The 26153-nt window shown below is 43.9% G+C and overlaps 1 protein-coding gene across 1 annotated transcript in view; it reads right to left on the bottom strand.

Annotated features, from left to right (window-relative positions):
• The window catches only part of LOC124595579 (discoidin domain-containing receptor tyrosine kinase B-like), a 195109-nt gene that overhangs the window by 5599 nt on the left and 163357 nt on the right, over positions 1 to 26153 (bottom strand). The window contains exons 11-16 of the mRNA XM_047134373.1: positions 25868 to 26034; positions 17241 to 17363; positions 10555 to 10664; positions 6837 to 7031; positions 2564 to 2656; positions 2334 to 2475 (exon numbers count right to left, since the gene is read on the bottom strand). Coding sequence (XP_046990329.1) covers positions 2334 to 2475; positions 2564 to 2656; positions 6837 to 7031; positions 10555 to 10664; positions 17241 to 17363; positions 25868 to 26034 — 830 coding nt within the window. The remainder of the gene's footprint in view (positions 1 to 2333; positions 2476 to 2563; positions 2657 to 6836; positions 7032 to 10554; positions 10665 to 17240; positions 17364 to 25867; positions 26035 to 26153) is intronic.

Below are 26153 nucleotides of genomic sequence, written 5' to 3'. Positions count from 1 at the left end.
TACATCCGCATTTATAAGATTACAACCGACAATTAGATGCCTGGCAGAGAGTTCATCGAACCACCTTCAAGATATTTCTGTACCGTTTCACTTCCAAACAGCGCACAGGACAAACGAAAACTTAAATCTTTCCGTGAGAGCTCTGGTTTCTATTACTTTATTAAGAAGTTCCTTCCTCCCTATACAGGCGGTTGGCAACAAAATATTTTCACATGCTGAGAAGGAAGCTGATGATTGAAATTTCATGAGACGATCCCATCTCAACGAAAAACTGTTTTAACGACTGCCACCCCAATTCGCGTATCGTATACATGGAGTTCTCCCCCCTATTTCGCGACAGTACAAAACGAGCTGTCCTTCTTTGAACTTTTCCGATGTCTTCCGTCGATCCTGTCTGAAGCGGATCCCACAACACACAGCAAAACTCCACAAAATGCACAAGAGTAGAGTAGACAATCTCTTTAGTAGACCTGTTGCATTTTCTAAGTATTCTGAAGGAAAACGTGGTCTTTGGTTTGCTTTGTCCACAATATTATCTACGTGATCGTTCCGACTTAGTTATTCGTAACTGAAGTCCCTAAGCATTTATTCAAATTTGCAGCCTCTATATTTGTGTGATTTATCGTGTAACAGAAATTTAGTAGATTCCATTTAGTAGCATGTGGTTCTTCATACTTATTCATTAATTAGAGTCAACTGCCAGTTACCAGGAACAGCAGAGAGCCTACAAGAATTCCTTGCGAAATGCTAGATATTATTCCTGTTTTTCTAGATGACTTTCCGTCAGTTACTACGAATTGTGACCTTTCTGGTAGGAATCCAGACGCGCAGCTAAGACGATATTCCACAGGCGCGCAATTTGATTAGAAGTCTATTCTGAGATATGGTGAGAAAAGCCTTCCGGAAATCCAAAAATATGTTATCAATCTGACATCCCTTGTCAATAATACTTATTACCTCGTGAGAATAAAGCGCTAGTTGCATTTCACAGGAACGATATTTTCTGAATCCGTGCTGGCTGTCTGTCAATAAATAGTTTTCTTCTAGATAAATCAGAATGTTCGAGAACAGTATACGTTCCACTAACAAAACGAGTCTGTAATTCAGCGGATTACTCTTATTTCCATTCTTGGGTATTGTTTTCACTTCATCAACTTTCCCGTCTTCAGGTAGGTATCTTTTGACGAGTGAGTGGTTGTATTTGATTGCTAAGTATGGGGCTGTTATATCAGCATACAATGAGAGTTACCTGACTGGTCCACAATCAGGACAGGAGGCCTTGCCTTTATTGTTTTAAGCTGCTTTGCTACAGCAAGGATATCTACTTCTAAGCGACTTATATTCTAAAGTGTTATTGTTTCGAAGTCTGGAATATCTGTTTCAGCTTCTTTGGTGAAGCAATTTCGGGAAACTGTGTATAGTAACTCTGCAAAATACTGCCACCAATAACATCACCATTCTTCAGTAAAACGAAAAACCAGCCAATGTTGGAAATTCTGATCGTATATAAATTACACTAGTGGAAAGACACAAACAGTACCTTCACTGCACAATAACAATAGAGATTTAAGAATTTCCAGCATGCTGGACAAATTGCAAGGCAGAAACTTCTGTTTAATCAGTACAACGAAAAACCAGCCAATGTTGAAAATTTGGCTGGTTTTTCGTGTAATGATTAACAGAAGTTTCGGACTTGCTATTGTCCAGCATGCTGGGAATTCGTAAATCTCTATTGTTATTGTGCATTGAAGTTACTGTTAGTGCTTTTCCACTAGTGTAATTTATATACGATCAGAATCTCCCTTGATTCTCTGCCTTATTTCGAGACAGAGTTTCGTTGAGTAAAGTATTAAAAGCATCTTAATTTAATTTCACACAACATTTCGATTTTCTGTAAAATTTTGTAAATCTTGTGTATTTTGCATTCTTTTAAATTTTGTACGCGTTTTTGTTGCTTCTGCAATAGTGTTCCTACCGTCGTTATTAATTTATTTGGTGTATATTTCAATTGCGTCTGTGCTATTTCTTTGAGTTTAAGCCACCTTTGTTCTATGTTTACATTCTCAGATTGTAAGGAGCAGAGGCTATGTCCTAGGAAAGCCTCAAGCGAATTTTTATCTGATTTTATAAAGAGTTGTATTTTGCGTTTATTTTGGGTTGGGATGAAAGTAGATGGAACAAGGAATCGGCCGTATCCTTAAAAACGAGTCATACCAGCATTCGCCCGAAGAGACTAAAACTAGATATCGGATGAGCATTTCGTTCCCACACCTTCCAAACGTGGACTCCTTACTCATAGCACCACTTAGCTTACGTGTAGATACGACTGTTACCTGGCACACGGACTCTGGGGCCATCCACCGAACTGGCAGCGACCTCGATCCGTCGATCGGATAATAGTCGGCAGCATACAGCTCGTTGTTGGTGCCGAAGTCGCAGATTTTCACGTGGTAAGCCTTGCCCACGATGCAGTTTCTGCAAAACAGAGATTGAATTTGTAAAGCAATCTACTGTTTGAACACTGACAGCTAATACATGTCCTTTTTGTGAAGGGTATGCTTACCTCGTAGCGAGGTCCCGATGTACGAAGTTCAGAGTTTCCAGGTAACGCATCCCGGACGCTATTTGCGAGGCTATGTACAGTAGGCACGTTGAACTGTAAATGAAAAAATTTGTGATGTAATTACAGTTATTTTAGATACGGTTCAAATACCTGTAAATATCAAAACAAACATTAAAAAACAATAGCATCTTTTCGAGGATAATAAACTTGAGAAAAATGCCATTTGCGTTCCTTTTAACCATTCCTTTAACGATTTCATAGCCCTATAGCAAATCATTTTATTTTCTGTTGCTGCAAGGGTGATGTTTCATGATGTGTTGACAATGAAAGCATAACTGTAACCTGCCTGTTCTATGAAAATATGATCGTTTTGTTGAAATGCTGCGCTTTATACGATCTACTATCCACGTGATAATCACTTTAAATATTTTCAAAGCGCAGAAACAGTACACATATAAAATTTTAGAATGTTCAGTTTGAATAAAGGGAAAATGTTTTATATGACAGCAATGTCACAGGTGTGTTGTTTCGCCGCTAGGATCCCATGAATATATTGACAGTAGTGATGTTCAGAGACAAGCTAAGTCTGCCCCGTGATGAATATTGTTTTAGAGGTGATGAAGAAAATGTTGTATTTAGATGCTAGTTATTCCTGAAGAAGCTCAAAACTATCAGGTGTTTCACGAATAACATTTGCAGCTTCAGCCAAGCAGGCAACTGGCTCTCCTTAACTGCCTAAAGTTGTCTCGTACACCAAATGCTTCATCTCACCTGACGAAAGAAAATCCGTAGGCGTGAGGTCCCAAGTCCGTGATGGACACAGTAATGGCTCACCACTCCGAATACAACAGACGGGAAAAAATTGTCTGTATGTTCTGTGACATCAAAGTAATCTGCAGTAAACACCCTGAAATTTCGTGTACATAGTTTCCTCACACCCTGTGCAAATGTTTAGTAGGATGTGGACGTTAGCACGGATTAGAATCTAATAAAGATGCAGTGTATTATTAGTTTCCTTTGTTCACGTTACCCAGAAATCTTTTTTAATGCTCCGGTTCCCTCTTAAAATTAACAGAGGTGGTTGGATTTGTAGCTAGCTGATAACAGCACAAAGACCAAGTTTCCATAACTGCCGTTGTGGACGACTGTTTAGTGTTGTATCTTTGTAAATTATAGCATTTAAACCAAAGCCAGAGAGTCTCTCAGTGCTTCTAACCTAGTTGCTTCGTAAAATAACATCAGTAGAAACATGAACGTGTAAATTGTAATAGTGACAGACTCGGAATTTTAAATGGACAGCATATTTTTACACTGACGACAATGAAAATGACTGCGAAAAATAAGTCGCATTTCTGCCTTATTCTCAGTGCTGGAACTGTAGCTAAGCTGGTCTGCTGAAAAAATTGGTTGCGACCTTCAACACGTTGAACTTCACACAAGACAGTCTGCGTGGGACACTCATTCACGAGTCGTCGTCACATGAGTGTTTCTCCGCGAGAAGGCAACTTCATTAATTGTTCTAAGTGACGTGTGAGGTGACCCCGAACAGAGGACTCATTGTATGTAGCAACACAAGTACAGGCGCTCTCTTGTAACCACTGGAGAATTGTCTGTGCAATCGCTTACTCCTGTCATGCTGTAAATTTCATTTCCCGTAACAAGAGTTCCAGTTCTCACAGTGATTTCCTAAAAACCCTCTACTGACCTTTGCAGAACGCTATTGCAAATGATTTATTTACCTTGCCCTTTCTATTAATGCAGTTTTTCGTCTTAGACAACTGGTCATGAAGTTGAATAATAAAATAAAGTTTTCCATGTATTGAAGTAACGCAACCCGTGCTAGAAGAATCGCAAGGGAATAGCGTGTCGCATTTATCTGAGCTTCCGAAATAAGTTGTTGTCCAGAAGCAACATGAGAAATGTACCAGGAAAATGCTGTTTAGAGACCAGAAGGAAATTAGTTGGCGTGACTGCTTATCCTGTGAATTTTTTTACGAAGATATGAACCGCGTTTGTCTTTTTTAAATCGCACCCTAAATGATCTATTCAACAACCCACTTTCAGTAGTCAATACCAACTCAAGAACGTATCACAGTGTTTTGTATTTGTGGGGATCTACAGCCTCTAGATGCTTAATAAACGTAAACATGGTAAGTAGTAGTCTATAGTGCGATTTTTATTTTATCGTGTGATTAGCTCATTTCTACTAATCGTCATTGTAAAGCACATTTGTAACATCTGTATTCACGTCATTTTCAAATCACTCTAAATTACACGTAAGAAGTAGCCATATGTAAAATAACGTAATATGGCTACTTTTTACTTGTAATTTAGAGTGCTTTCAAAATGACACGATATGCATATGTTACAGACGTGCTTGACAACGACGCTTAGTCGAAATTAGTTAATCGCACGATAAAATAAGCATTGCATTACAGCCTACCACGGACAAATTTTTTAGGTTTATTATTATCACAGCATATTATTCCCGGAAACATCACTTTATTAAAAAAGTATCGCAAAATTGACTTTCACTCTCCTGCACTAGCACGCAGCACAGGTGCGTAGGTGTGCAGGTGTGTAACGTATCCACTTCCTAGAGTTCCGAGAAAATAAATAAAAACGCAGGGTAAATGCACTAAGAAAATAGTAATAAATGTGCAGTGTTTAATCAAGGACTGCCTTTGCTGTACACAGCATACGTTTTAAAAGTGCTACGGTACTGTACTACATGTATCCGTATGTAACGAAGAAAATGTCATTGCAATTACTGTTCTGCTAACTTTAGGGGCCCTCACACGCTCGATATTTATTGTATAATAATGAGAACTGAGCAATACTATTGTCCGTCTGAGAGTGGTATTGACGGTTCGCGCAGTGTATTGAAGGGATTGCAGAGCTTTAAAAATACTCACACTCACTCAGTGTATTGCGAAATATATTGTGCTGTGTAAGGGTGGCGTTATGCACTATACGGCAGTTCCTGTGGAGACTTCGTGATTCGCAGACATGGAAACTGTTGATACAATGCCGCTATATGAATAAGGAAACACAAGCAAGACAAATGAAAGGAAACATTTGGTGAAGTACGGTCAGGGAAATAGTTTCAGCACATATTTAATACGTATTCAGTAACTAGTTGTAGAAACTTTAGACAAAAGTGTTTAAGTTCATGGAAAGAACACTGCCACAGTTTATCTCTTCATTTCAGAAGTTTAAATTATTTATTAAAGAAATGCATAATAGCACTACATACCGATACTCCACAGACATGTACCTTACTATTATGAGGTTTTATAACACGTCCAGCATCGTGGAAAGTAAAATCCGACGTGTATATAATCAGTCCTTGTTCTGTGTACGTAAGGTGTAACGAGGTTTACCAATTCGTTGAAAGATTCCTCATTCATCCTTAAAAATTTTGGACAGTTGTTTGCCTCTGTTGCGAGTTCTCTTAGCAGATTATTACGGTCGTGCGTAGAACACCTTCCAAATAGTTTTTCCGCCCATCGCCGCATCCTCTTACTTTCCTTTTTGCGGGACGTAGCAACTACGATATCAATACACCTAAGTCCTACATCATCAAATGCCTAGATGTTCGTTGCGATGACAGAGCTCAAACTGACACTGCCCGGGCGTAAATATTACGCAGTAATATTGTGAAGCTCGTGGCCTCGCACTTCAACACAATATATTGACACAGTATTATTGCGCACTAAATATTCAGCGTGTGAGGGCCCCGTCGTGTTCTCCTTAGATGAATACATTTTTAGTTTCTTCTCGTTGGTGTACACTGTACTCAAAGAAACTTTCAGCTAAAGGAAGTTGACGGAATGGCCGAAGGGCATTTTACTTCCGTTCTCATTTGTGTACGGTCAGCTTCACAAGTGGGCGATTTACTTTACCCCACGTTTGTGCGCTGCTTATTGGTATAGAAGTGAAAGTCAGTTTTGTATTACATATTTAATACCGTAAGGATTACGCGAATGGCTCTCTTTGGTACTTTTTCAAAAGATCTTGATGAGAGGAAGTGGATTACCGAATAAATGATATAATTTGCTATGTAAAACAGATGTACTGCTTATCATATCTTCGTAACGATAAAGTTACATGGAAGGCAATCATGCTTGTTAATGTACACTAGGCAGCTTCTGGACAAAGCGTTATTTGTGGTGATCAATATGTATGTCCTATTACGTGGTACATGATCGAATCAACTGAAAAATAGGGAAGGGAAAGCCTGAGAGATGAAAAACCGACGCACTGGTCTCACCTTACGGTGTTAGCGCCTGTGATGTACGGGTCGTCTTCATGGTGGTGTTGCCTGAGGAACAGGTTGAGGTCTCCGTGGTCGAGGTACTCGAGCACGACGCCCATCGGCTCTTCCAGCGTGCAAACGCCGAGCACCCGCGATAGGTGTGGCTCGTCCAGCGCCGAGAGGATTCGGGCGTCCCGCATGAAGTCCAGTCTGTGTATGACAAAAGATTCAACATTTGGAGACAAACAAATGATCTGGCTGACTGGTTTTCCGAACTTTCATCTTGATTTAAACGACTATTTAAAAGTAACCAACTAAGGTGTTCAAATTGTAGCAAGTATATGATTTAGTGGACTCATAAATGTTGTCGATGGCAAAGGAAGAACACACTTTTTCAGCTGGACGTGGACTGTCAGCGGAATTTTTGTACGAAACACAATTCGATTCGCCTCCTCTCATCAAATAAGTATGGTCGGATGTCAATCTGGGCGACACTCGTCCGGAAGGAAAGTCCTGTATCATAACCAGTGCGGCACCTTGTCCAGTGTGATTGCCACTGAGTGATTGATCAAGTGCCTCAATAATACTAAACTTTGGTTCCAGTTAGCTTACTTCGAGAAGTTTCCTGTAAATAATCGTCTCACTCTTTACAGATTACGGAAAAATAACGATGGCGTATTGGGGTAAATGACTTGCCAGGATGTCTGGTCGACTGGTAAGCAGGACATCTCACGTCCTAGTAAACCTCCGATTATGAGTTTAGTACACGCCTTTTATCCACATCCGAGTTTTTCTTATTAAAGACTCCTTAGGAAATCGTGTCCCAATTTTTCGTGAGGAATATTCCGTCATCTGGCGTCAATCAGTACCCGAAACACAACGATGATATCGAACAAAAACCTTCATCACATCGTTATTTGTTATTGGTATCGTTAATAGCACATCACTAACTGTGTAAGTAGTTATCGTCGTACACTGTAAAATTCAGTTCTTCTGCATCATTTCCGTTGGTTCAGACACTTGTATCCATTGCTTTGCTGGATCATAATCTCCCCATTACGAATGACATGCATTTCCATGGTTATTACCAGCGTATTCACCTATCCACTACTTTAAGGTGAACAAAAGTCATGAGATAATGAAAATTTCACAAAGATAATGTTAATTTTTTGTATTTGACTCGTTTTATTTTGGTTTTTTACTTATATCAAGTGTATGTATGTTAAACTCATCAGTATTTAAAACTAATAACTGAGCTCTCTCTACATTTCCTCTATGGCTACCGTGCTTTGCCGCGTTTTTGTTTTTGAGTAATTTCATGATCTGAGAAGACATTTCTTCAGTTCTTAGTATACTTTTCGTGTTCGAATAGGCACCGAAATTCAGTTTTCTCGTTACATTTTTTACCCAGAAATTATTATTGTACATCGTTCTTAATGTTTTTCGTTTTTGGTATTACGATGGTTGTATTATTTTAAGCTTCTTCTTCTATGAAAATATATTCGACTGTTTTGACTTGCAAGTCCGTGTTTCGATTTCTGGCCACGATTAATGCACATGAAGGGGATGAGCAGGAATTTAGTTGAAATGTATGGTTTGTCGCTGCCGCTTGACTAGGGACTGCAGAAAATGTCATTATTGACATTCGAATATAAACCCTGCATTCACTAATTACATGTGATCAAATTTAGATATTTGGACACATTACCAACTTTCACAGCGGCTTTTCGTTCCTTTCGTCGAACGGGGAGGTTTGTAATGGGACGACCTGGTAAATATAGCCGTGGGCAAGTCTTAAGTCAGAATGAAACTGTCGGGGAGACTGCTAAGCAAGTGTGATTCGCTGAAGACGGATGTCGCTATAAAAGCGTTCGTTCATCCATCCAATTACTGAGCATTTTTGACTGGTAATGGAAACTGCATCAACTTGAATTAACGGAAGACGGAAAAAATATCCAAGGGATACATACGAGCTACGTTACTGGTGTGTATAGTCAGGACAGAAATGCTCAAGAAACTAGCAGAGCCGCTACAAGAAAGGCGCTGAGTCTGTATTTTAACATTCATAAGTACCATGTTCCAATAAGAGAGAAGAAACGTAATATCATGGAACTTATATATCGCGTAAAATTAGATTAATTCGGAAATGTGCAGGAAAGGGCAGACAGTCTTCCTTCCCAATCGCCAACGGTAAGCGGGAAATATTCAAGGAGCGTTCAGTAATAAATGTAACACGTTTTTCTTATCGGTCAGTTTCGGTTGAAAGAATGCGGGATTTATTGAGGGAATCGTGGAATATTCGCGCTTCAGCCCCTGTAGTTCATGAAGTTGCGATAGGTGGCTGAACTATACGGAGCTTTCAGAATGGCATCTGTAACTGTGGTGCGTTTCAAGCAGGTAGTTGCCATTGAGTTGCTTTTGGCGAACCAGTGCTTCGCAGATGCTCACAGGTGCTTGCAGTATGTCTATGGAGATCTGGCAGTGAACAAAGGCGCGGTGAGTTGTTAAGCGAGGCGTCCGTCACCTCGCAACAAGGTTGCGCAAACATGTCCGATCTTCCAAGCGCCGGTCGGCCTCACACAGCTGTTAACTCCTGCAGTGTTGGAATGTGGGGTACCAGTAGAAGTGATCGACGGATCACAATCAAACACCTCCCTGCACAACTGGACGTCTCCGTTGTTAGTGCTAACACATTCGCCCACCAGTAAGCGTGTTGGCCCGCTGGCTTCCTCACCGCCTAACAGAAGGACCACATAGAGCAACGAAGGATCGTCTGTGTGGAATTGCCTGCGCGTTACAAGCCTGATGGCGAAAAATTTTGTCGAACTTCGTCACAGGCAATGTACAAGGTTTCATAACATCGAATCGGAAAGAAAATGGCAATCTACAGAGTGACGCCATGCCACCTCTCCTCCGAAGAAAAGTACGAAATTGCTTCCCCTGCCGGTAAAGTAATGACAATGGTCTTCTGGGATTCTGAAGGAGTTATTCCATTTGATATAATCCGTCATGATGCAACGATCAAGTCGTAAGTGTATTTTGCTAGCCTCAGGAAATTGAAGAATCGACTAAAGCGTGTAATCCACCTCAAAAATGAAAACGAACTCTCCTCCTTGACAATACCAGGCCGCACACAAATCTATACAGCCGAGAGGAGCTCACAATACTCCACTGGACTGTTCTTCCTCATCCACCCTACAGTCCGGATATCGCAACTTCCGACTTCCACGTGTCTGTCCCAATGGAGGAGTAGCCCTCAGGGAAGTACTACGTCGATGATTGGGATGCAGCAAGACCTGGGCTAAGATGTCGACAGATAGAGTGGTACCATGCGGGCATATAGACTCTTCCACTAATTATTTGATTACGTTAAAATATATGGTTTAGGAGTAAAAAACAGTGAGGAGCAATATGATGTATTGGAATCCTAACTAAAATCAATCATCTTTAACAAATATTGTTGCATTAGTTAGTGAGTGCCCCACTTATTTCTCATCAAGAATGCTCGGTAGCTCATGAGTGCAGGCATAAATTTAGAAGCATTTTACTGTAAGCGAGATTGTAAAGTACCATGCATCCCAGGTAATGTCGTAGCAGTCTGGTCAATCAGTTTTACAGAAAATTCAGAGACGAGAGCTAGAGAAACCCATCAACAGTGCATTATGTTCCACTTGTTCAGTAAGTGAGCAGTGTGATAACCCCCAATGGCCACGGTGCGATGCCCCTCACTTACCTGGACTTCTCGGCAGCTCCGATGGGCAGCGACTTGACGGCGACCAGCCGCTTGCCGAGAGTCGGAGCGCCGCCAAATTCCATGATGCCGTCGGCCTCCGCCACGTACACCTGCCGGCCAACGTCAAGGCGCTAAAATTAGAACATGCCGTGCAGCGACGACTCTCATGGAATCCAGCCACACGCTGAAATTATGATATCCACAGAAGTTTCACAGACTACACTACTCCAGCCTCTAGTTACGTGAGCCGTGAATTCATCTTAATTGTTGTTGTGGTCTTCAGTGCGAAGATTGGTTTGGTGGAGCTCTCCATGCTTATACAGTAGGGGTATAAAGGGTAGACGAAACTATGGAAACACCAAAAACAAAACGCATTACCGTTCATAATACGGTATAATGAAACCGTTGACATTCATCAGATTTACCTGACCAGCCGAAATGGTCACATAATCCGTGGCATTTACGTGATCCTACAGAGTAAGCCTTGGGCCCATGGAATACCATGATGTGGCTGCCTAACTGATCACCACATCATGCTATGTTTCGCTCTTGGAACGTAAAGTCGGCCGGAAGTATGAAACACTGTGAAATAAGACTAATACGACCAAATGACTCCCTTTCATTGCTCCATAGTCCAGATTTTATGGTTCCGGTACCATATTTTCCTGTTAAGTGCATTTGCGTCACTGACGAGCAGTTTTGGAATTCCAGTTCACCCTACAATACCCTTCTTATGGAGCTCCTGTCATGTTGATGTGGTGCTGAGAGGATTCGCGAGTGTGATTTTAAACTCTGCTGTGACTTTTGCAGCTGTCGTTCCCTTGTTTTTCGTCGCAGTCGTCATCGATGACAGGCCGTCACGATCACACAGGACTTACTTAGCGTTGTGACAACGGATGATGCTTTTGTGATTTCTCTGTATACTGTATAAATATTCGACACTATGCTTCTTGAAACACCAAACACTTCGGGTACCTAGGTTACGGAAGCATCCGCCATACCAGCACCAATAATCTGCAGCGTTCGAAACCGGTTAGCTCCGACATAGTGCTTCCCCAACTGCACAGAACACTATTCTGACCGCGACTGACACTTGCAACGTGCTTAGAACATTAAACAGGTGCCGTTCGTTGTCATATATTGTCATATACAACAGCGTAACCTGCATACTTGTCCGGTATCTACAATTATCTTCAAGCATGCATTTCTCGCGGTGTTTCTATATTTTTATCCAAGCCATGTAACTACCGTTGTGCTGGCCGGAGTGGCCAAGCGGATAAAGGCGCTACAGTCTGGAACCGCACGACCGGTACGGTCGCAGGTTCGAATCCTGCCTCGGGCATGGATGTGTGTGATATCCTTAGGTTGGATAGGTTTAAGTAGTTCTAAGTTCTAGGGGACTTATGACCACAGCAGTTGAGTCCCATAGTGCTCAGAGCCATTTGAACTATTTTTGAACTACCGTTGTTCATCCTGCTTTCAGAGGTTCACAGTACCAACACATCGACGAAATGTCGGCTAATGGTACAAGGCCATATCTGTCAGTCAGCCAGATTACTGCACCTGTAGCTATTGAAAATATCACTCTGCCCGCCCCCCCCCCCCCCCCCCCTCCCAACTGATACCACTCTGATGTGTTCAATTACGACACCGCGGCAAGGTCCACGACCTGTGGAGGCTCTTGAGTCCTTAATTATATTTGATATCAGGTCAGACTTGTAACTACGTTCGAGTTTCAAAACGTAACATGCAGAGTTTATAATAACACGTGATACTACCCCTTGTCAGCATAACATTGTTCAAAAGAGAACATTGTAGCTCTCTGATTTCCAACGATACCAGATGAATGTAAATGGAAAGAACTACAGATTAAACTTCAGACATCTGTATTCTGCTTTTTACGTGCATACAACACTTCACAGACTTAAATTTAATTTAATGATATCTGAGGTGCACTGTTTTCTTGTAAATCTATTACGTTGCTACAAATAAGAATCATCTAATAACGGTGACTGAATAGGTGATCGCGTTCTATGAAATACCTTACGTCATGTTAACGGAGATGTGTGATAAAACATCGTAACAGTAACAGTGGCTGCCGAAGCTGCTTTACGTTTGGAATGAAGTAGAAGGTTGTGAGTCTTTGATATTAATTAGAGAGCGTAGTCATTCATATTTTAAGTATTCATTTGAAGCTCGCCTTTTGGCGATCAGTGCTATTTGCACACGTTTCATGGAGCAGATTACTGTCTTGTTGGCCACTAATAATTTCATTGAGTTTTATAGCTCAAAAACTTAACTTAAATCTATGGTCCAGCAAAAGCTAGAAAAAATTTCTAATTCCGGTACCTTAAATTCTAGCCACTGCCACATATGAAAACTAAATTGAGGAGATGGCCGCAATATATACACTGATGAGCCTAAACATTGTGACTGTCTGGGTGATAACCTATTGCTCCTCCTCTGGTACGCCATACAGCAGCGAGTCTACTTGGCATGAATTCGTCATGCCTATTGCTCCTCCTCTGGAGCGCCATACAGCAGCGAGTCCACTTGGCGTGAATTCATCAAGCCAATTGCTCCTCCCCTGGAACGCCATACAGCAGCGAGTCTACTTGGCATGAATTCGTCAAGCCTATTGCTCCTCCTCTGGAGCGCCATACAGCAGCGAGTCTACGTGACATGAATTCATCAAGCCTATTGCTCCTCCCCTGGAATGCCATACAGCAGCGAGTCTACTTGGCATGAATTCGTCAAGCCTATTGATCCTCTTCTGGAGCGCCATACAGCAGCGAGTCTACTTGGCATGAATTCGTCAAGCCTATTGATCCTCTTCTGGAGCGCCATACAGCAACGAGTCTACTTGGCATGAATTCGTCAAGCCTATTGATCCTCTTCTGGAGCGCCATACAGCAGCGAGTCTACTTGGCATGAATTCGTCAAGCCTACTGATCCTCTTCTGGAGCGCCATACAGCAGCGAGTCTACTTGGCATGAATTCGTCAAGCCTATTGATCCTCTTCTGGAGCGCCATATAGCAGCGAGTCTACTTGGCATGAATTCGTCAAGCCTATTGATCCTCCTCTGGAGCACCATACAGCAGCGAGTCTACTTGACATGAATTTGTCAAGCCTATTGCTCCTCCCCTGGAACGCCATACAGCAGCGAGTCTACTTGGCATGAATTCGTCAAGCCTATTGCTCCTCCTCTGGAATGCCATACAGCAGCGAGTCTACTTGGCATGAATTCGTCAAGCCTATTGATCCTCTTCTGGAGCGCCATACAGCAGCGAGTCTACTTGGCATGAATTCGTCAAGCCTATTGATCCTCTTCTGGAGCGCCATACAGCAGCGAGTCTACTTGGCATGAATTCGTCAAGCCTATTGATCCTCTTCTGGAGCGCCATACAGCAGCGAGTCTACTTGGCATGAATTCGTCAAGCCTATTGATCCTCTTCTGGAGCGCCATACAGCAGCGAGTCTACTTGGCATGAATTCGTCAAGCCTATTGCTCCTCCTCTGGAGCACCATACAGCAGCGAGCCTACTTGACATGAATTCGTCAAGCCTATTGCTCCTCCCCTGGAACGCCATACAGCAGCGAGTCTACTTGGCATGAATTCGTCAAGCCTATTGATCCTCTTCTGGAGCGCCATACAGCAGCGAGTCTACTTGGCATGAATTCGTCAAGCCTATTGCTCCTCCCCTGGAACACCATACAGCAGCGAATCTACTTGGCATGAATTCGTCAAGCTTATTGCTCCTCCCCTGGAACGCCATACAGCAGCGAGTCTACTTGGCATGAATTAGTCAAGCCTATTGCTCCTCCTATGGAGCACTGTACAGCAGCAAGTCTACTTGGCATGAATTCGTCAAGCCCTTGCCAGATTTCTGAGGTATTTGGCACCAAATGTCTACACACGTGTCACACAACACACGTTCATTAGGGGTGGAGCTGGTCTCCAGAGATGTTCGTCGGGTTCGGATAAGTCGAATTTGGTGGCCTAGAAATCACCGTGAGGTCACTATCATGCATCTCGAACCACTGTATTCCGATTCTCGCTTTGTGACACAGGCAGTTATGCTGCTGGATTCTCATCTGGCCATCTGGTGTTTTCCACACAAATGCCGCGAATGTTGCTTTAGAAGGACATGGCCGATTTCCTTCCCCATCTTCGAAACGAACAGAGCTCGTACTCGGCCTGTAATGACGTCGATGTCGACAGGACGTTTAACCCCCCGTATTACTTACTTCCTTCATTTATCCTGCTGAAGGATGCCAACGCCATCAGGGAAGGCATCAAGGATGAAGGGATGGAGGTGTTCTGCAGTAACGTTAAAGTAGTCCGCAGCAGTCATTGTACCTTCATTTACTACCACAAGCGTCACGCAAGTCCAGGTGAATGCCGCTCACATCATAATACTGCTGTCACTGGTCTGCGTCCGAGATGCGGTGCATGTTTGTAGCAGCTGTTAACCTAGATAAAGGCTAATCAGGACAGGATGTAATAAAAAAAAAATATGGAAAGCCAACACCTTGTCGCACACACGTGGTTTCACCATGCTTCTACCACTTTCCATAGCCACTTACGACCGTAGCTGGCGAACGCAACTAGCTTCGCCGTTTCCGAGACTATCATTCCCAGGTGGCGGGCAGTAACAATCTGCCAATTGTAAAAGACGCGTATTTGACAGTCTAGTATCCTTTTAGAGCACTTTATGTCCAAATAGAAAGTTTTATTATATAGTTAACCGGTTTCATCCAGTAAAGTTACCACCTTCAGATTCATAATCACAGAACTTGCCACGTATTCGACATTGTACAGAATGCTCAGCACTTGTTATCTAGGCATTGAAGCGTTCCAAAAGGATACTAGAAATTCAAATATAGAATAGCGCCACCTGCGTTCACTGACGATCTCAGGTAAACACGAAGTCGTTTACGTCAGTGGTTTTCTCCTTTCGCAGCTCGTATCGTAGCTACACTCATGCTCATAAATTAAGGATGATGCTGATACGTGCTGAAACAAACTCTGGTGGACGGTTTGCGGGTTTAAATCACCCCGGGGTATGACCATGCGGTACATTTGCCCTGCGATCGTCGCACGGTGGCGCTGGCAGCAGTCCACATACGCAGAGGTGCGTTGGTGCACGTCAGGGTACGGTGCAGCGAGTAAGTGTGAACACGTTTCCAGACGTGCTAATGGTGACTGTGTGTTGAAAATGGCTCAAAGAAAACATATTAATTACGTTATGAGAGGTAGAATACTAGGCCGACTGGAGGCTAGTCAAACACATCAGGTCGTAGCACGGACCCTCCGTGTGCCACAAAGTGTGATCTCACGATTATGTCAACGATTCCAGCAGACAGGAAACGTGTCCAGGCGCTACAGTACGGGACGTCCATAGTGTACAACACCGCAAGAACACCGATATTCACCATCAGTGCCCACAGACGACCACGAAGTACTGCAGGTAGCCTTGCTCGGGACCTTACCTCAGCCACTGGAACAGTTGTCTCCAGACACACAGTCTACAGACGACTGAACAGACATGGTTTATTCGCCCGGGGACCTGTAAGGTGCATTCCACTGATCCCAGGTCACAGGAGAGCCCGCAAAGCCTGGTGTCAAGAACACAGTACATGGTCATTGGAACAGTGGTGCCAGGTTATGTTCACGGACGAGTCCGGGTGAAGGCTGAACAGTGATTCTCGCCGGGTTTCCGTCTGGCGTGAATCAGGAACCGGATACCAACCCCTTAGTGTCCTTGAAAGGGACCTGTATGGTCATGGTTTGATGGTGTGGGATGGGATTATAACTGGTGCACACACACCCCTGCATGTCTTTGACAGAGGAACTGTAACAGGTCAGGTGTAACGGGACGTCTTTTTGCACCAGTATCTCCGCCTTTTCAGGGGTGCATTGGGTCCCACCTTCCTCCTGATGGATGATAAAGCACGACCCCACCGAGCTGCCATCGTGGTGGTGTACCTTGAAACAGAAGATATCAGGCGATTTGAGTGGCCTGCCTGTTCTCCAGACCTAAACCCCATCGAGCACGTCTGGGATGCTCTCCGTCGACGTATGGCTGTACTTCTTCAAGCACCTACGACACTTCAGGAGCTCCGACAGGCACTGGTGCAAGAATGGGAGGCTACACCCCAGCAGCTGCTCGACCACCTGATCTAGAGTATGCCAACCCGTTGTACAGCCTGTGTACGTGTGCACGGTGATCATATCCCATATTGACGCGCAGCAAACAGTGGCGTTTTTAGCACATGTGTTTCGGGACGGTTTTCTCAACTTATCACCAATACCGTGGACTTACAGATCTGTGTCATTTGTGTTCCCTATTTGCTGATGCTATTAGCTCCAGTTTTGTGTAGTGCCACGTTGTGTGGCACCACATTCTGCAATTATCCTTAATTTATGAGCATGAGTGTATAATTGATCTCTGTTCGCCCGTACTCGTTACCACGTCACGTGTGCGATGTCATCAGGCATTCGGTTCTGCGGTGGACAGGGGTCTAATATTTTGCTCATCAGTGTATAGCCCTTCTGCATTTTTCAAGTACGGATCATACACAGACGCATTGCCCACTGCAGTGAGTAAAACATAGTTATGCATGATGTTTGTAGCAATGATATCTATGGTATTGAGATAAAGTCTTACAGTGGAGTACTTACGGTTCCAAAGGCGCCATCGGATATCCTGGAGATCATGCGCAACCTGTGCCTGGGGAACTCCGGCAGAGTGGCCTGCTGTAGCCGCATCTTGAGCGCCGCCAGCGCCTCCTGCAGGTTGCTGGACTGTAGGCGAAAGTACAGCGTGAGCGAGAAGAACACCACCTCATGGCACAAAGACCATGTGATGTAAACGTAAGATACTCTCTGACAACGTTATTACCATTCATTTTTAGTCTAGATTTCCATAGAGTCCTTAGAGTCTTTAAATGCGCTCTACAGTACTAATTGGTAATATATTTTTAAATACTAGAAAATATTGTTCAATACAACTTTTCCCGATATGTCACTGGTTCGTAGACCCACGTTTCAGACTCTTTTGCAAGTGTCCTTCATCAGGTTACTGTATTTAACTGATACAATGACACGTAGAGGTCCTTGTCGCATACACGGTTTCACCATGCTTAGACCACTTTCAATAGCCGCTTACGACAGTAACTCGCGAACGGAACTAGCTTCGCAGTTTATTAGACTATCATTCCCAGGGGGCGGGCAGTAACAATCTGGCAATTGTGAAAGTAGCGTATTTGGTGGTTGAAATTATGTTTATTATTAAGGTCTTATTTATAATTCTTTTATCTAGTGTAATATCATCTTGGTCGCAGTGTCACTTCGTTAAGAACGTCGTTTTACATTTGCGTAGATGAGAGGAGACAAGAGGCGTAGCTATGATCATTTATTAACAGAGCCACTTTTTATAAAAGCCGATTTTGCGCCAACACGAACCTAATACATCAAATGTTCCCAACCCATGGAGAAAATTAAACTAGTTTTAGTATTGCTGCAAGGAACGGTCACTGTTCTGCTGTGGCATTTCAGAATCTATTATGTCTGGCACACCGATCTGAAAATCCTTTTCTGCTTGCAACACTTACGCTGTACTGCCACATTCTGTTGTGCAAAGTAACGCTGTGAGATGCAGTAGAGGTCAATAAATTAGGTACTACGTCATCCGATCATTTAACAACGTCTGATTCATAGAATCGAGGAACGGATTGACATCTTTTGCTCAGAGGTGTCGCTACTGATGATAAAAATTACGAATGAAACAAACAAATACTCGTTAAAGTCTTTCCCTGGGAATAAAAACGTTTAACTAAGGAACTATGCTAGATGGAGATAAGCAGGTTTCTCTAAATGTTAGCACACGAAGTTTTAACGGATACACTTCTACATGCGCACTGATACCTCAATCATAAGAATTTCAGTCACTGGTGGTGTTTCCACAAGATGGTGCATTGCCACACTGGAGTTATTAGCCCGCCAGTTCTTCGATGAAACCTTTCCGGACAAATGTATCGGTAGACACGGTCCAGTATCATGGCCACCACATTCACCAGACATATGGCATTTTTTGGGTGAGTCGCTAAGAATCAAGCGTTCAGTTCACCAGTTCCTGGTGTACAAACTCTTACGGCATGAATACGAGATGCAGTACAGACGGTATGGCAAGAGATATTGCCAAAGACATGCAAAAAATCTGAGTATCTCCTTGACGTTCTATGGACTACAAAACGTAGCACACGTAGAAGTGTATCCACAAAAATATTTCTGAGCTAATCTGGCGTTTCCAAACTGCATAGCTGTATCTAGCATAGTTCCTAAGAAATAATTTTTTGTTTTCACAGAAAAAACTTTATGCTCACCCTGTAAATTTTTACGTACTTTGTATATGAAGTGATGAACTGTCTGCCAGCATTTATACTGCCAGTGAATATTTGAAAGACACTTACTGCAAGTGCCAAAACGCATTTCACCCACAGTTCTCGATGCTACGTGGTGTCAATTTTGATAAATGAGGTACATGTACTTGGTGACAGACAACAGATTTCGGTGATCATTTTGCAAATGCCTGTCAGTGAACACAGCAAATATATAAACCGCACGAAATATTTCTACCCGGCCTGTGTGGCCGAGCGGTTCTAGGCGCTTCAGTCCGGAACCGCGCGACCGCTACGGCGCAGGTTCGAATCCTGCCTCGGGCATGGATGTGTGTGATGTTCTTAGGTTAGTTAGGTTTAAGTAGTTCTAAGTTCTAGGCGACTGATGACCTCAGATGTTAAGTCCCACAGTGCTCAGAGCCATTTGAACCATTTGAAAATATTTCTAGAGCATTTTATTTCCTGTTTCCACTTCCAGGAACAAAATAACAATACAGACTATAAAATCAAAAGCTTATGTGAGGGAAGCAATTGTTACGTTAAGAGGGCGTATTCTGATAAGGTATTGCCCTCTCGTGGCGATCTGTCAGTTTCCTTTTTGACACCATTGCGGTAAATGACAAAAGGTTCATAAATAGAAATATGTAAATAATTATGAAATGGCGGATGACATGGTGATAGGATCCCACTGTTTCCGGCCGCAGTGAACACCTTCATGGAGCACGATGAGGAGCAAGCTCTGAACTCTGCGACGTTGCGTCCTTCTTGATTTCTATGGTAAATTGACAGTACCTTGCTGATACTGCAACAATGCGTCCATCACATAGATGCTGACTATGTAAACATCAAATGTACTGTCGAGATGGCGAGGAGTGGCAAGCTACCGTTGCTGAATCTTTTAGTTGAGCGGAAGGCATGAGGCCGGCGTACAGGAGACGAACGTACACTGATTGGTACTTGAACGCAGTAGTTTTCACCATTCTCTACACAAGAAAGCTGTCCTGAACATGTTAGTATACAGAGCAAAGATTCAAAAATGGTTCAAATGGCTCTGAGCACTATGGGACTTAACATCTACGGTCATCAGTCCCCTACAACTTAGAACTACTTAAACCTAACTAACCTAAGGACATCACACACACATCCATGCCCGAGGCAGGATTCGAACCTGCGACGGTAGCGGTCGTGCGGTTCCAGACTTAAGCGCCTAGAACCGCTCGGCCACACCGGCCGGCTAACAGGCACGCTTGAATACGTTTTTACTCAGGTGTGAAGACGGTCATTACCGACCACGGTTAATAACCTGATTACAAAAGCCGCGTGGGATTAGCCGAGCGATCTAAGGCGCTGCAGTCAGGGGCTGTGCGGCTGATCCCGGTGGAGGTTCGAGTCCTCCCTCGGGCATGGGTGTGTCTGTTTGACCTTAGGATAATTTAGGTTAAGTAGTGTGTAAGCTTAGGGACTGATGACCTTAACAGTTAAGTCCCATAAGATTTCACACACATTTGAACATTTCTGATTACAAACGAACAATGAGATCCCAGACTGGAAGCAAATTCACGCTGAAGTTCCGTGCTCAGAGACCGGAGTTCACCATTCAGCTAGTACAGGGGCCACTGCGTGTAATATTTTCCTCCCGCGCTGACCGGTAGCGGCCGAGATTCCACAGAGCGCCATATGCCTTCGATCGCTATGTTTACTGCCGCGCCTGATGGGCAGACTCGCATAAACCGTCGGCCTCGCAGGCCAGCATACTGCTGCCAGGCAGGGTGACGGGAGACTATACCGTCGTCGCGATTCATCTCGACTACTTCACAAATTCAGTCGTCTCCCTTATTACATCCGCCGATATCAGCCAATAGGAATTTTTTAAAAAAATCTAAAAATAAAATATTTCACTCCCCCGTCCGCTCTCCATCCATACAGTCAAATTTGAGTTCAACGACGGTCCTGACGGGACTCCAAGCGTATGTTGAATTAAACTACATAAATTCTGTACGTGACACTGGCCCAGCAGTAAATACGTGTGGCAGTGAGAAATTAATGCTCCTTGTTGGTAGCGTAGTAATCTTGAATTAAGCGCACTGCCGCAGAATTTTCTTCTAAAACCCACTCCAGTGACAGCGTCATACGTCGACGGCGGCGTCGTTTAAGTTTAGAAAATCGTCGACATTGATGTACGTACAAGACAGCGTTCTGTGGTTGAATTCCTTACTGCAGACGGTGGAACTACCAGTGGAATCATGAGACGTGAATAAGGTGTATAGGGACTCTACAGAGGGCGTCAGAACTTGAACGTCACGGTTCGTCGCTGTACAGAAGCTGGAGGGCGTACACAGTAGGGTGATGCAACGCAGAGCCGTCGGCCAGGATTACAATGACTTCACACAGTATCCAGCGTATCACCAATTCATCCGTGACGACCAACGGGTAACAAGGGATGGATTGTGTCGCAGTTATGCATCAGTAAAAGCAGTGTTGCGGTCATAACTGAAAGACTGATCTACTCCAATATTTGTGGACGTTGGGTACCGAAAGTGGTGACCGATCAGAATAGAGACGACAGGAAAACAATTGCCTCCAATCTACTGCAGCGCTTCAGTGTGGGAGGAGAGGAGTTTCTACCGAAAATTGTAACTGGAGACTCGGATTGATTTTTATGAACCTTGCTAAGGAAGCACGGGCTACATGCTCTTCTTTCGTTGTGGAGAAAAATTGTGGATAAAAAAGGTGATTATGTTTTAACTGTTATCTTATGCATATGGAATTCGGGTAGTTCCATTGTGTCGAGACCGCCTGTGGCTGCACCGCGAACGACGAACAGGGAAATGGCACCATAAAGCAGTCGTGGTTTACTTTACTGCGAACATTCGGACCGAAAACATCTCTTCTTACACGTACAATGATGTTGACAATTGCGGAGGGAGTAGATATCATTGCTTCGCATTTTGCATCAAATAGGCATGTAGGAAAAGATCGTCGACGGTATGCGAACCTATCTCCTGAGAGGAATGTTCCTTCTGCAACGACATTTCGCAGTATTATCATACTGTTTACTACAACTGGACGTGTTCAACCCACACGAAGAATCCGACCACGGCCTGCGACAGCAGTGGATGTTTCAGCCGTAACTGCTGCAAATTCTCACATTAGTTGGCGCCAAATCGCACGATATACAGGGATTTCGTGTGCACTGCATGAACACAAATACCACCCATTTCACTCGTCGTTGCAGCGAGCCCTACACGGGGGGACTTTCAAAGCCGCTTGAACACTCGCAATTGGCTACAACAACTAGCCAATGATGATTTTCATTCACAGGTAATTTTGTCTGATGAACCAACGTTAACGAATCGCGGTCACGTGAATCGGCATAATATGCATTATTGGGCAGTGGAGAATCCCCACTGGTTAAGGCAAGTCGAGCTTCAGCACTCTGAAGTGTCAGTGTTTGGTGCGGTGTGTTGCGTACCTGGATAACTGGCCTACACTTCATAGATGGTAACGTAATAGGTCGAATGTATGTCGATTTTTCAGATAATATTTCGCCAATAATGTTGGAAGATGTCCCAGTTCTTACAAGAATGGATATCTGTTTCCAACACGATAGCTGTCCAGCGCACTATTCACGGACATTTCGTCAATCCCGCTTCCCGTCCAATTGCAGTATCTACTTTGGATTTGCAACCTCATGTTCATTTATCCATGATGTCTGAGAATTTACACTTGAACAATCTGCAGAGAAATGTCCAGTAGATGTTGGTACAATTGTTTCCATCATAACATTTACTGCCGTAATACTTGGTTGAGTTCGCAGAGAGATTACCATTTATCACAAAGTACAGAGGCTGCTCATTTGGAACGAGCTCAGAAATCTTACCAGTAGCGATGTGGTTTTGGACGTGACATCGAACTGTGATGAAACATGGATTTACAGTTTTGCGCCAGAGTCCAAATTTCACAGCTTACAGAGGAAACATCCCAAGGCTTGTCCGTAAGAAATTCCTGTGATTTATTGGCGAAGCACGAACAATGCACCTTAATCGTCCTTGTTGAAATGTTAAAGGATAACGTGCTGCTTCTTCAAGACAATGCTCGAAATTATGCAGCACATCTGAGGAAGGAAAAATTAGCAAATACGGTTTGGAGCTTCTATCTCACCCTACGTAAGGGCCTGACCCTGTTACTTCGAATTTTTATCTGTTTGGTACAATGAAAGAATATTTGCATTGCGTCAAGTTCAAAGGCAACGAAAATCCAAAGAAAAATTCAGACTCTGCAATCTTCCACTGAGGGGATAAGTCTCGTAATACGATGGGTCGATAGCTTAGAAGTTTGTGGGGATTACGTGAGAAAGTAGACCAAAATTCGTATTTACTTAGTAAACAATTTTTGGTTTATAGTTAGTTGTCTCTTGTTTAATGACCCTCGTATGATGTGAGACAATGGGTTGCAGGAAAAGTGGAGTTTTAGGAAGGGAGTAATTAGGATAGAGGGAAGACCATGTTTATGGAGAGAGCAGAAAGGTATGGGGAAAGAGAACTGAGATGCGAGAAAGGTTAACATAAGTGGATTAGATTCGATGGTAACGATATATGTCAGAATGAATTTAATTGTCTGGGAGCAGTAGGACCTTGCAGTTGTGTTGGTAGTATGTGAAGGTGTATATCTGGTGGGTTATTTGGATATTGATTCAGCAACATATCACGGCTGTTTACTGTGGAGAAAAGGGTTCTGAAGTGTTCAGGGTGTACAGGGTTACGCGAATGTGGAGGGAAGAGAATTTGATAATTTCTTACAGGATAAGAGTAGGAGAGTGTATGCAGATACGGTAAACATAACGGACCATGGTGCTGACGTATCTGGGGAGACTGATACAAACTGGATAGAGCAGATATACGGGCATTACAAGTATACCAGATTATGGGTTGGACCTAGCTTTGGAAATGTGAAGAATGGTGGACGAATGCAATGGATAGTTCAATCAGTCATTAGCTTAAGCCAATTGTGGGCCGCCTGTGGACGTTTAGCAGGAGACTTTTTATGTTAGTTTACATTAGGAATTAGAGATATTTTAACGTGTAAATTAACTGTGTAGGACTGGACATGTGTTAAATAAATGTTGAAGAGTGCTGATTTCAGACGCGGCACAGTATCACTTTACTTTTTGGCAGCAGCAAGTGAATAAAGGAGGATATACACAAAAATATGAAGGCCCTAAATGAAAACCTTTCTTATTCGCCAGAGATACACTACTGGCCATTAAAATTGCTACACCACGAAGATGACGTACTACAGACGCGAAATCTAACCGACAGGAAGAATAGGCTGTGATATGCAAATTATTAGCTTTTCAGAGCACTCAGACAAGGTTGGCGCCGGGGGCGACACCTACAACGTGCTGACATGAGGAAAGTTTCTAACCGATATCTCATACACAAACAGCAGTGGACCGGCGTTGCCTGGTGAAACGTTGTTGTGATGCCTCATGTAAGGAGGAGAAATGCGTACCACCACGTTTCCGACTTTGATAAAGGTCGGATTGTAGCCTATCGCGATTGCGGTTTATCGTATCGCGACATTGCTGCTCGAGATCCAATGACTGTTCGCAGAATATGGAATCGGTGGGTTCAGGATGGTAATACGGAACGCCGTGCTGGATCCCAACGGCGTCGTAGTGAGCAGTCGAGATGACAGGTATCTTATCCGCATGGCTGTGGTTCAAATGGTTCAAATGGCTCTGAGCACTATGGGACTCGACATCTGAGGTCATCAGTCCCCTAGAACTTAGAACTACTTAAACCAAACTAAACTAAGGACATCACACACATCCATGCACGAGGCAGGATTCGAACCTGCGACCGTAGCAGTCACGCGGTTCCGGACTGAAGTGCCTAGAACCGCACGGCCACCGCGGCCGGCCCGCATGGCTGTAACGGATCGTGTAGCCACGTCTCGATCCCTGAGTCAACAGATGGGGTCGTTTGCAAGACAAGAACCATCTGCACGAACAGTTCGACGACGTTTGCAGCAGCATGCACTATCAGCTCGGAGACCATGGCTGCAGTTACCCATGACGGTGCATCACAGACGGGAGCGCCTGCGATGGTGTACTCTACGACGAACCTGGGTGCACGAATGGCAAAACGTCATTTTTTCGGATGAATCCACGTTCTGTTTACAGCATCATGATGGTTACATTCGTATTTGGCGACATCGCGATGAACGCACATTGGAAGCGTATATTCGTCATCGCCATACTGGCGTATCACCCGGCATAATGGTATGAGGTGCCATTGGTTACACGTCTCGGTCACCTCTTGTTCGCATTGACGACACTTTGAACAGTGAACGTTACATTTCAGATGTGTTACGACCCGTGGCTCTACTCTTCATTCGATCCCTGCGAAAGCCTACATTTCAGCAGGATAATACACGATCGCATGTTGCACGTCATGTACGGGCATTTATGTATACAGAAAATGTTCGACTGCTGCCCTGTCCAGCACATTGTCCAGATCTCTCACCAATTGGAAACGTCTGGTCAATGGTGGCCGAGCAACTGGCTCGTCCCAATACGCCAGTCACTACTCTTGATGATCTGTGGTATCGTGTTGAAGCTCCATGGGCATCTGTAACTGTACACGACATCCAAGCTCTGTTTGACTCAATGCCCAGGCATATCAAGGCCGTTATTACGGCCAGAGGTGGTTGCTCTGGTTACTGATTTCTCAGGATCTATGCACCCAAATTGCGTGAAAATGTAATCACATGCCATTTCTAGTATAATTGTCTAATGAATACCCGTTTATGATCTGCATTTCTTTTTGGGGTAGCAATTTTAATGTCCAGTAGTGTATTTTGTTGTGATTACGTGCGTGAGGAAGAGCTGACTGAGAGGGTACCGACCTTGTTGCTGGTGGAGCTGTCCGACTTGGTGGCGGTGGAGGTGGTGCTGCGGCTGGTGGAGGAGGCGGCCGGCGTGTGGCGGTCGCTGCGCGCCGGCGGCGGCGTCGCCAGGAACGGCGGCAGCGACAGCCCGCCCTGCTCCGGCACCGCGTACTCGTGCGACGTCTCTGCCGGGCACAGAGGCACAGTGGCGCTACAGAACGGCTGCGAGAATGTTTGTGAATGGTCAGTATCTAAGGGCTACCCGTGACTGGGACCAGATCAGGCGGTTGGGGCAGGAATTACT

The sequence above is a fragment of the Schistocerca americana genome, chromosome 1 (genome assembly GCF_021461395.2).
Source record: "Schistocerca americana isolate TAMUIC-IGC-003095 chromosome 1, iqSchAmer2.1, whole genome shotgun sequence".
Taxonomy (NCBI): domain Eukaryota; kingdom Metazoa; phylum Arthropoda; class Insecta; order Orthoptera; family Acrididae; genus Schistocerca; species Schistocerca americana.
Note: the sequence above shows the minus strand (reverse complement) of the source record. Positions and strands in the feature narration are given on the sequence as shown.